General features: G+C 36.5%; 1 protein-coding gene and 1 pseudogene across 2 annotated transcripts; both read right to left on the reverse strand.

The window, feature by feature from the left end:
• Nucleotides 1-462: 462 nt before the first annotated feature.
• LOC147392498 (pentatricopeptide repeat-containing protein At2g22410, mitochondrial pseudogene) lies at nucleotides 463-2761 on the reverse strand (annotated as a pseudogene).
• Nucleotides 2762-5561: 2800 nt separating this feature from the next.
• LOC147392499 (plasma membrane ATPase 2-like) lies at nucleotides 5562-11401 on the reverse strand. 2 transcript variants are annotated; one of them, XM_086459629.1, is made up of 7 exons: nucleotides 11181-11401; nucleotides 10072-10154; nucleotides 8882-8945; nucleotides 8036-8178; nucleotides 7822-7930; nucleotides 7509-7594; nucleotides 5562-6924 (listed from the first exon to the last, which is right to left on the reverse strand). In XM_086459629.1, exons 3-5 carry the CDS (start codon nucleotides 8919-8921, stop codon nucleotides 7853-7855), a joined length of 261 nt encoding a protein of 86 aa, XP_086315755.1. In that variant the 5' UTR covers nucleotides 8922-8945; nucleotides 10072-10154; nucleotides 11181-11401; the 3' UTR covers nucleotides 5562-6924; nucleotides 7509-7594; nucleotides 7822-7852. The 2 variants fall into 2 exon arrangements, with proteins under 2 accessions (XP_086315755.1, XP_086315756.1); XM_086459630.1 differs by lacking the exon at nucleotides 10072-10154.
• Between the last annotated feature and the right edge of the window lie 604 nt (nucleotides 11402-12005).

A 12005-nucleotide genomic window follows, 5' to 3' on the forward strand; every position in this document is an offset into this window, starting at 1 on the left:
TCTGTCATTATAATAGTAAAGTTGTACAAGGAGATTTCTTGATGTACACACCTTGAACCGATCAATGGTTTTACATGATTATTTCACTTTTCAAATCAAATCGAGTCCAATACTTGCTACATCTGTGTGTATATATATGTATACCAATTTTCATTTCCTGAGTTAATAAATAATACCAGTACTACCTTCTATAGTCTTACTCATGTTCACCTATGGATTGGTAGAGGGTTGGACTACAAAGTTATGGCCTACTTAATAACTCACCTAGCCTAGTACACTTATATATAAATAATACATAGCACCCCTCTCTTCTCTTTTCTCTCTTTCCATCATTTTTCTACTCAGTTCGGTTTTCACATCCATTACTACTTCTTCTTCTTCTTCTTCTTTGTAAATCTTTTATCGGCCTCTCTTCAACCCCCCCCCCCCCCCCCCCTCCCCTCCCCTCCCCTCCCCCCTCTATCTCTTTCATCTTTCAAAAAAAAAAAAAAAAAACTAAATCATGGCTCAATTTGGCTTGAAATAATGACCCAATGCGAGCATGTCGGAGGCTAAAAGATAGGTCGGACTTGGACGCATAACTTATCAGTGATGGTACCAAAAGCACGTGTGTGCATATATCTTGTGCTTCTAGGCACCTTTTGCAATCATGGGTGGGTGGACATATCTATCCAATTCAAGATCCAGTTGATGTTGACGGATATCTGTAGAAATACCTACAACAGAGCTTGTCATGGAAAATCCACACTGACAAATTCACCAAGCATCCATCCTTCTATCTTCTTTTTCTTCAAATCCCATACAGCAGCATTTGAAGTAAGCAGGGAATAATATCTCACTCAGTTGTCAAATTTCATCTCCCAGCCCAACCATGAATTTGTCAACCTTAAGGACAGAACTCGATCCAGCCTCCTTTTTAATCTGATTGATCTTTAATATACTTCTCATGTGAGAAGCATCGCCCCACCTACCAGCGGCAGCATAAATATTTGAGAGAAGAACATGGCATCCAGCTTCACGGGACTTGAGTTGAAGGAAGTCCCTACGCACTCTATCTGCATCTTGATCATTTCCATGAATTCTGCAAGCACCAAGCAAAGCCCCCAATATCATTACATCCGCCTCCATTGGCATCCTTCTAACAACCTCTTCGGCTTCTTCTAGAAACCCAGCTCGGCCCAATAGATCAATCATACACCCGTAATGCTTCATTTCTAACTCAACTCCATAACTCTTCATCATGCTGTCAAAGAGTCGACGCCCCTCCTCCACCAACCCTCCATGACAGCATGCCATTAACACCCCCAAAAAAGTGATACCATTGGGCTTCGTCTCCTCAGATCTCTGCATCTCTGCAAAAGCTTCAAGTGCTCTATGAGCATCCCCATTAATGGCCAAACCTGTAATCAGAGCATTCCAGGTGGAGACGTTTCTGTGATCTAACTTCCAGAAGATTTCAACTGCAGCCTCGATGCATCCACATTTCGCATACATATCAATCAAGGCAGCCCCAAGGTTATCGTTCAATCTCATCCCATTCCTTTCTATATAAGCATGGATCCACTTCCCTTGATCCAGTGTTGCTAGATGACCACAGGCTGAAAGCAAGCTCACCAATGTAACCTCATTTGGTCTAGTATTACTCTTGGTCAGCATCTCTTCTTTAAACAGTTTCAGAGCATCCATACCACGATTGTTTTGTGCATAGCCGGAAATCATACAACTCCAAGAAAAGACATCTCTCTCCGGCATCTCATCAAACAGAGAGCGTGCTAGCTCAAGTTCCCCACTTTGTGCATAAGCAGAAATCATGGAATTCCAAGAGACTACATTTCTACAAGGCATCTCATCAAATAGCTTGCGTGCAACCAATAGAAGCCCGTTTTTCGCAAACCCCGAAATCATTGAATTCCAAGTCACGCTATTTCTACTACAAACACGCATTTTATCAAAAAGGGATTGGGCAACATCCAATTCACCATTCTTAGCATACCCAGAAATTATTGAAGTCCAAGAGATGTCATTTCGTTCGGGCATTTTATCGAAAAACTTCCGTGCCAGACCCACTGCCCCAGATTTAACATACCCATCAATGAGAGTGTTCCATGATATAATGTCTAAGATGGTGGGACTTAGGTCGAACAGTTTTTGGGCAGATTCCATGTCCTCAAAGGTGGCGTACATGTTGAGCAAAGTATTAACAACAAATACATTGGATTGGAAGCCGTAATTAAGGATCTGAGCATGGACCTGCTTTCCTTCCTGCACTCGCACAGAATGAGGAGATGCAGATGCTGCCTTGGTTACAAAAGGGAAAGTGAAATTGTCGGGTTTGGAGGAATTGTGGAGCATTTTGGAGTAGGTGACGAGTCCTTGTTGGGGAAATTGGCTCCGAGAGTAACCCTTGATGAGGGTATTATAGAGAAAAGTGTTGGTAGAGGAGGAGGAAGTGGGGAGAAGTTGTACGAGAAGATTGTTGGCATACAGGAGGAATGGTGTGTTTTGAGAGAGAGCTAGAAAGCGGACGAGTTTACATAGAAGTAGGGATCGGCGAAGGAGTCCTGTCACAAGGAAGCGAGCCAGAAGAGGGTTGAGCTGCTCCATAGTCTTGCAGGTCTGCAACTGAGATTGCATTTTGATTTTATGTGTATTTTTCTCAACTTTTAAAGAGGATTTACTTGTCAAGGATTACTGTTTATTGTCAACACTACTTGTTTAATTAGAATTGTCTTCTTAGTGGCCACACACGCCATTAAACAACATGAGGAGATCATAAAATATGAATTTCTACTTTTAAAATTAAAATTATGAATTTTTATCTCATGTTTCGGAAAAAAAAAAAAACAAACCAACGTCAACACCCATACAAATCTGTTATATATTTATAATTTTATCTGTGTAGATCGAATTGAGCACAATATAAAATCTGAATCAATCAAAAGAAACTAATCTCATTAATTTTACTAAATGTGCAGCTGAAAATCTCTGATTTGAGTGGCAAAATCATTATATTATATTTCTCAGATTTATGATGGGGTCCATGTCGTTGGAGCATCCCAAACATAATCGGTATTTATAATGAGCTCTCCACAAATAAAGATCTAGAAATGATCTTTGTCTCTGGTGATACAGATCAGGCGTCAAACAATGAGTTCTTCTCTGAAATGCCATGGCTAGCAATCCCATTCCCTGATTTGGAGACACGTAACCGCTTGAAAGAAATTTTCAAAGTGCCAAATGCGGCACCATAGTTTCTGATCATCAATCAAAATGGGAAGGTTTTGTTTGGTGTTGAAGAAATATTCGTAAGAGAACATGGAGACGTTGCTACTGCACGAAAAATCATACGAGAATATGGAGTAGATGCATACCCATTTACGCCAGAAAGAATCAAAGAATTGAAAGAAGTAGAGACAATCAAGAGGGATTGTACGTTGAGATCACTCTTGGTTTCTACCTCTCGTAACTTTTTGATTTTGAGGGATGGAAATAAGGTAATTGCACATAAATTTTGCTCCATATAGGTATACAACAAACATTGTAGGTTTTTCATGGAAGTTTTTTTTGCAATATGCACGCACATTGTTTTTTTATTTGTTGTTTTCATGCAGGTTGATGCATAGTGTGATTTGTTTACTCATTTTGTTTATGTTACATCTTTCTCATGTATGTTAATTGTGCAACTATTACTTCCTATTTTAGAACTACTTAACAGAGGAAAAGCTATATTTGGAGGTCTGTAGGGACAATATTTTACAAACGTAAATATAATGATATTTATCATTTTACCATTAAAGTTTTCACATACCTTCTCATGGTCTTCTTTCATGGAAACATTGTTTTGTGCTTGTTCAGTAAAGCTTTTTCTTCTTTGTGAAGTTTTATTGTAAGGCATAAGATTGTGTTTGTTTTGTATGCCTTTTGGTTGGAAACAACTTGATTGAAATCTAAAGATTCCTTGTGTCATCAACTTAAGACTAAATTCACCACCTCATCTACACAGAAATTCCCCAAATTATCAAACACAGAAATTCCTATGTTCGAAAATACGAACTATATTTTTATTCGATCGATTTTGTATAATCAGTCGATTTTGTAACAAAATTATCAAACATAGAAATTCCCCAAATTATCAAATACAGAAATTCCTCTTTGCCTTAAAAGATATGAGAAGATAAGAGAACATCAAATGAGTGTGAGCCGATCAACTTACCTATGAGGAGAGGATGAAATCGCCGCTGCAATCATCGGAGACGTCGTCGCCGTACTCGCCTAAGGGAAGATATGTTTTCGTCGTAGGTAGGAGAGGGTTTCGACAAAACTTCTGTCAAGGATTTAAAGTGAACAACGAAGGTTTACAAAACGAAAAAAACAGGGATGGTTTGCCGAACTGACTCAGAGAGGTCGAAGAGACTGTCGTCGTAGTCGCCTGATGGAGGAGAGGCTTTCGTCGTAGAGAGGAGAGGGTCTCGGCAGAACTTCCGTTGAGGGTTTCGCGTGGAAGATGAGGGTTTACAGTATAAGAGGGATTTGTTTTGACGAAGTGAATCGTGATATACGGGGTAATTTCTAATTTTCATGATGGTAGTTTTGGAACCGCACCTTATTAATTGATGGACAAATTGGCTCCCCGCAAAAACAGATTTGAGAAGCACTGTTCTCGGTATTTCTCGTAGAAGTATTAATTTTACTTTTTTGAAAAATTATTTTTCAAAGTACTTATTCGTCCAAATGATCCATATAGTGCTTCTGGCTCCCTGTTGAAGCCAGAAGTACTTTAAGAAGTCAATCCAAATAGGCTCTAGTGTTTTTGGGTGGGTTAGAATCATGGTTTTAAAACTTGTTGTGACGTCTCGTCTCGTCTCGACTGTGAACGGGACCGACTCGTCCCGGATGAGTTTTCCGAAATGTCTCAACAATGAGAAAAAATGAACGTTGTTTTTGAAATCTCATCTCCATCCGTCTCATTGTTGACTTGTTGGGCGATACTTAGACAAGATGACGTATGGTTAGGATTCGACACAAGATTGTTGTAAAGAGTGGGAGTTTTTATTGTTTTATCAAACATTCAACCAAAGCTCTTAAGTTTTAAAATGCACTTCTAATCCCTTACCCGATGTTTGGATTTTTAGAAGAGAAACTCATTTTCTCTCCATCATGTTTGGATCACAAGAGAGAACTTGTGACATCTTTGAAATTTTAAAATATCTTAATTCAAATATGGGAAGATTATGAAGAGGAAACTGATAGAAATTTAAGACTAGGACAATTGCAATTTATTTAAAATAGATTTTATTCGATATTTAAGTTGTATCCATGAGCATACTCACCAAGTCAAGTTTAGGAATAAGTTGACAAGGGAATAAGTCGAGAAAAACTCGAAATAATATTAAGATAATGTTTTTTTGTTCTACTAAGTGGTATTATCATTTATATCATCAAACCCTACATTAAATCGTAAGAATAAATGGCCTTTGAAAAAAATCTTTTAAAATAGCTTACTTAGAAAAGAAGAAAAAAAAAAATCACATTTTTTGTATTTAAATCACGATTTTTTTCAAAAAATCTTGATTTAATTGTCAGTCTTTAAAATTGTGATTTAAACATGATTTTTTTTGAAAAAGTCAATGACTTTTAGTAACTATGTCCGTGAGTAGACAATGGATTATGCACAAAATTTCTAGAGTACAATAAAAGCTTAGTTCTTTAATTGATGAGGTAATTTGGATTTTTTATTATTCAATTACAACCCAATCACCCTTTGAGTGAATTTGATACTTTTTCTCTCTCTGGTTTATCTAGTTGAATTCGATTTCGACCCACTGAGACCAATAATTTGTAAATTTATAAGTCGTGATTGGGTTGACATGAATATTCACGATCCTTCACTACACACCACCAGCAGTCATTGGTTCATTCTTGGTAGCAAATTTGACTATTATTGCATACTACTGTCAGATCTTAATTAATAAAGAAAATATTCTCATGCGAAATTACAAAATTAATCTTAAAACATGATAAAGTTATAAAAAGAGAAAAGAAAAAAAGGAAGATAATATTCTGAATGATTCAAGTGTCATAAGATAGGTACATCATTTCCAATGAGTGGGAAATTTGATCTTACCTCAAATGCATATATAAGCAAATGGACATCCAGATCAAATGTTACATTTAAATGAAGAAAATATGTATGAGTGGGAGATTAGATTCTACCCCAAATTCATGTATAATAATAGGAAATTGGACACTTGTATCAAAAGTTACCTTAAAACAACAAACAAAGCTAAAAAAATAAGTAAATGACTTCTGAATGCGATTCCGGATGATTTGAAGGGGTAGAACCGCTATGTTATTTAGTTGGACGGGAAATTCGATTCTATCCCAAATTCATATGTTACAATAGTCTATTGGACGCTCTGATAAAAAAGTTATAGCCGTTTTAAGTTTCTCATTACTATTCGTATAATTACTTTTACGATATTATAATTACTGTAATTTGTCAGTCAGGGTTAGCAGATCAATGTGAATTTGAGAGACATGCATAGTGAAAAATGACCCAGCCAGTGTAGCAGAATTTTTTACCACACAAACCACATTGTACCCCTTCACCTCATCCACCTGCAGAGGAACAACAGGATGAGAACTTGACGAGAAGGCTAGTTAGCAAGCCAAGTGACCCTTCTCCCAATGACAAATGGGGAAAGATAGAGAAAAACATATCTATCTTCGCAGGTAGTCTGATTCTAACAAATCTATGTGACCAAGTTCACCTATTCTCAAGTTATCCAAGTCATCTATCAAATCTTTGTCACCTTTACAAACACAAAAACTGCACTTTCATGGTATAATGATGAAAGTTGATCACTTTCGATAGTCCGCTAAAACTGATCGGCAATAGCTTTGAACTGGCTTCTTTATCTTGGTCTGGAGTTAGAACAATAAGTGCAGCAGCCACAAGTGAAATCGCACACTCGCTTTTATTGAAGACTTTACCAATACAAATGAATTATAAAGAATTAATGAAATCAAACTCAAATGCTTGGTTTGAATTGCACTTTTAAATGGTCACAATAAAACCACCCATAGACTTTGCCAGAGGGCTTACTTGGTAAAGTCTATGGGTGATGACACCATAGACCTGGGTACAATTCCCACTATCACTGAGTTACTAATCTCATTAAAAACAAGCTTACCAATCAGAAATAAATAAATAAACGTACAAAATTCTATCCAAGCATTAAAGATGACAAAGAGGTCCATGTAGTTCTGTGGAGATGGACAAATATGGAGCAAGTCTAACAGAAGGATTATGTATTATGCACAAATTAGAATGCATAGAAGGATAAAAGTAAAATATGATAGAAGTTGGGTTCAAACATAAGCAAATGAGTCGACAAGAATGTTGGACAAGGATCTTTCAGCATTAACAAAATTTGTTAAAAAATGAAAAAAAAAAAAATCTACAAATACATATTGCTTGATGATGTTCAATAAATTAAATCCAATACCTCTTTAGGATCTCCCAACATCAAGACAATGGCAGTATCAATAGCATCAGTACAACCATATCCTTGTCAGCACCTTTTGCGAAAACCTGTGGCAACATAAGTTCTAATGCAATTATGCATGTAAACATTTTCTGAAAGAAAGCTTGTCTAGTGAACTCAAGAAACAAACTTGATCAGGGCTATACCTTCTTCGTGCAATGAAATTGTCACCAAACAAGCCCTAAATATTTAATTCTATATGCAAAGCTATCTACTGAAATGTGAGGGTATGGAATTCATAGTAAAAGCAATTCAGAGAGACCAAAAGTATCACCTCGATCATATTTTTGTCCACCGTGAGCTTGTTAACAGTAAATGTGCCTGCATAGCACATCCATGCCAGCCATTTCCTCAATAGCAGTCATTCTTTTTGTTATGGAACCCTATAAAGAATGTGGATGAAGATTAATTCACAATCCTTAACATAAATGGGCTCAATCCTTCTTAGGAGATTATGAAATTTCAGTATTATGAGCATGATTTCAAACCTGTTGAGATAAACGGTGCGAACCAATAGACATGGTAACAGAAAGGACAGTCAGCATTGCAATTGGGATCCCACCAATGAGTAGCACAAGAAGGTTATCAATACCAACACGATATAGCCTCTGTTGAAGCCCGTATATTACAACTATTTCAATAGCCATTCCCACATATTACTCATTAAATACATGATCAATAACAAATTCTTTCTCAGATATAACCTAATAGACTCCTACATATGGCAATTTGGGGCCCATTCTTTATGTGGTCAGCGGCCTTGAAAGAAAAACCCAACTAGGTGCCCCTGAACTTCCCACTGAGAAGTTGTTGAAGGAAAGATCACTCCATGCCATAATAAGATAGAAAAATAGAATAAGTAAAAAGGATTTTTATAAGAGAACAAAATTGGAACTATGTAAGAGCAGACAGGTATAATAACACTTTAATGATAACATATATTGGAGGATCCCTTACTACACACAAAATTTCAGAGACAAGAAGCTGTATCTGCAACTTGTAAATCATGTTCATGAGATACTAAGACAGGGCTTTCGACATAATTAAATGAAGGAACAGGATTTATTCAGCATTACTACCACCAAGTGCCAACTTTTCACTTGTATATACTGATAAAGGGATGCGATTCTATTGACTACATAACAATCAAAAATTAAGGAAAGAGAGACTTGTGGGGATTCTTACATGACAAATGAATTTAAGAACAAAAACTTATAATTATCATATATGTGCATGCACAAATATACACATAAGTCATATATATACATATCAGCACTAAAAACTATGGATATAGCTGGAGAAAAGTAAGAACACATGGATATGCAAAGACTTACCTTGCAATAGCAGAAAGTGTATCCACTTCTTCTTTAACATTCATTAGTTTTGCAAGGGAATAAACTGCAAAATAGCAGTATTGTAAGTAATTGTTAGACAAATGGCTCTATGATGAAAGAAGCACTACATCACTTAAATAACAAGCAAAACCAGCAGCAGAAGAAGCCAAGCCAGCAGTAGTGGGGAAGTTGTGTGAATCAATGTGTACATGTAATTTCTCCCAATGCAACTCACAAATGATTCCAAAACGTTAATTATGTTCACAACCAAGAATGACATAGGAAACATATAGAAACAGAATCATCAATCTTGAGCTAAGGAGGCTAATCTAGTAAACCAAGTGGACCACATCCTTACCTTGTCTATCGGCTTCAATTACCCAAAACTAGGCCTGATTACGTTCAATTTAAGAAATACTGAAAGAGCCATGGCTTGATGTTCAGAATACTAATTAGGTCCACCCCTTGAGACAGTAACATGATTACATTAACTAGAGTACACTTTGATTTTTGAGGTGGCAATAAGGACCCTAGTTAGCAATTCAACATATGGAAAACTATTGCACAAAAAGTGACCAAAACTTCATGGTCAATGTGTCTTTTCTAGGTCATTGTTTGGTTGTTTGTGTCCTCATCTAGGAGTGAAAAAAAGTGACCTAAACCATAGCTACACAATTTACAAGTCCTAATTTAGTTGAAATTTATGTAATGTACGAACTTGGGGTAATATTATCTCCTAATTCCTAATAGGAATTCATGCTTCTACTGCAAAGAAGGTTTTAGCAAGAAGAGAGAGATCCCCACCCCATTTCAATGGAGGTAGAGTATAACAAGGCCAAACTTGCAGGTAATAGAGGTTTTGATATAATTGGAAGAAAGCTGGAGGATGCAGGAAAGTTAATGGATGACTTTGGAAGGCTATAAGGGAGGTGGGTACTTATTTAAAACTCAAAACCAAACAGAGGATCAAAGTATTGTTAGAGAAAAACTATTTGATGTAAAAAAAATAAGATATGAAGATCCAGGGAACCTAAAAAATAAGCATCAATTATGATAAAAAGGCATAAGCTTATTTAATTGAGAATCTAACCTTGAAGGTGATCATGGTTGCTTTTTTGAAGGTTATCAAACTGAGTAAAACAAGTTCATAAATAAAAACAAAACTAGTCTAAATCCAATGAATTACTTACTTGGTTAATCTATAATCCAATTGGGAATCTTCACAAAAGACTTGAACCAAAGCGAGAGGGAGGCAAGTAAAAATCAAGACCGACTGAAAAAAATGATTGAACTGAAATTAGGATTTAATTCTAAAAAAATCAAAGTGAAATCATAATTATAAGTTTTTCAAAATGAAATTGAAAGATATACTCGCCTGAAATATGTCCAAAACGTGGTTGAGATGAGAACTGAAGTGTCCTAATCTCAACCAATAAAATCCTAAAAAACTTGCATGTTATTGCGGAAGCTCAACTGAGTCAATCCCGTCTGGATATTAAAAATCTAGAAAATGAAATCTATGGTCTAGGGATCAATTGCTACACCGTAAAATTGAATTAATACAATAGAACTAGGGTTTTGATTTAAGTATTGCATTGTTTTCTTCTTGTCCCTCTATATTTTCTTCGATTACTTCTCTTTGAGTCTAGCTTACGTACCAAAACAAAATGTGTAATTGATGTTTATAGATGACTTGAATAAAATTAAGAGAATTTTCGATCATTTTTTATTTGTTTGTTTTCAAGAATGATTTCCTGACCTTTTCTTCCTCATTAATTCTATCATCTCTTCCAAGATGTTATAAATTTTGACGATAGTAATTCTTTTAACCGATTCATCCTCTTTGATGCAGTCTGGTAAGAGTTTTTTGCCAAAAACTTCTCAAAAACTCCCATCTATGTGAAGTTACCCTGCTAAGATCTATGAAAATGCCGTAACTCTCTCATGTGAGTTTGAATACTGATAGCTTACATTTTTAATTTTTTTTTGCTTTCTAACGGAAACAAAGAATTGGGAAAATCTTTTGTTTGCCTTTCAATCTAGAACTAAGAATCAGTGTCCTTTAATATTTGCTAAATTTCTGTTTTTATGATTTGTAAGACATATTCTCAACTATCCTAATAGTTGCAAGACAAGCATCTGAACAAAGTTGTTCCATCAAAAGTAGAAACAAAAATGGACTCTCAAACAAAGAAAATCCAATATAGAAAGACAGTAATCACAAAGGCGTAAATAATTGAAATATATAAAATAAAATTTTAGAACATTTAAGAGACAGAGAGAAAGAGAGAGAGAGGACCTGAATTTGCTGGGTATGTTGATCATGACAGTAGTCTTAGAATTGAGATGTCCACTGATGAAAACCCTAATCATCCCAACAACATCCAAGGTTTAAGCCTTTGTGATTGCTTCCTGGTAAATCATCGATCCAATTTCACTCTTACAAACTTGTTGGCGAATTTTGGGGTGGGATCGACATGGAAAAAACTGCATTTTTTTGTTTTTTGAACATCAACTCTTCCAAAATTCTAAACGCACCTAAGTGGACTGAGCCAACTCGGTCACTGAGTCGACTTACTGGATGGGTCAACTCGAATACTGAGTCAACTCGTTTGACCGAGTCAACTCGCTGTATCGAGTCAACTCAGAACTGAGTTGAGTCGATGCACTGGGTGTAACTCGAGTATTGAGTCAACTCGTTTGACCGAGTCAACTCGTTAGTGTTGAGTTAACTCAGTTTCTGAGTTGACTCAATGACCTGGGTCAACTCGATACTGAGTCAACTCGTTTGGCGAGTCAACTCAGTGTACTGAACCGACTCGGTCAGTGAGTCACTTCGATAGGTTGAGTCAACTCTGTAACCGAATTGACTCGGCGAAGCTTTATTAACGAGCAGGGGTGGAGCTAATAAGGAGCAGCGGGGGCACACCTCTATACTTTCAACACTTACATGCCCAATTTGTCCCCACTCCCTCACCCCTCTCCCCATTTACCCCCACACCCTCACCTCCCTCCAATTTTTGCCCCTTCCCTCTTCAATTTTTTGTTGTTGATGACATTGGAAATGACCTAAATATCCTTTTTTTCAACTTCTAAACTTAAAACTCTTCTCCCTAAAATCATT

Source organism: Akebia trifoliata, chromosome 11, assembly GCF_017979445.1.
Source record: "Akebia trifoliata isolate Shusen 1 chromosome 11, ASM1797944v1, whole genome shotgun sequence".
NCBI lineage: Eukaryota > Viridiplantae > Streptophyta > Magnoliopsida > Ranunculales > Lardizabalaceae > Akebia > Akebia trifoliata.

What these genes read in the sequence shown, in the direction of transcription:
- LOC147392499 (XM_086459630.1), bottom strand. Translation starts at nt 8,921, where the DNA reads ATGTTAAAGAAGAAGTGGATACACTTTCTGCTATTGCAAG. An exon ending in ACACTTTCTGCTATTGCAAG is followed by an intron (nt 8,179 to 8,881) that starts GTAAGTCTTTGC and finishes CTATTGAAATAG; the next exon opens with TTGTAATATACGGGCTTCAA. An exon ending in CGCACCGTTTATCTCAACAG is followed by an intron (nt 7,931 to 8,035) that starts GTTTGAAATCAT and finishes CATTCTTTATAG; the next exon opens with GGTTCCATAACAAAAAGAAT.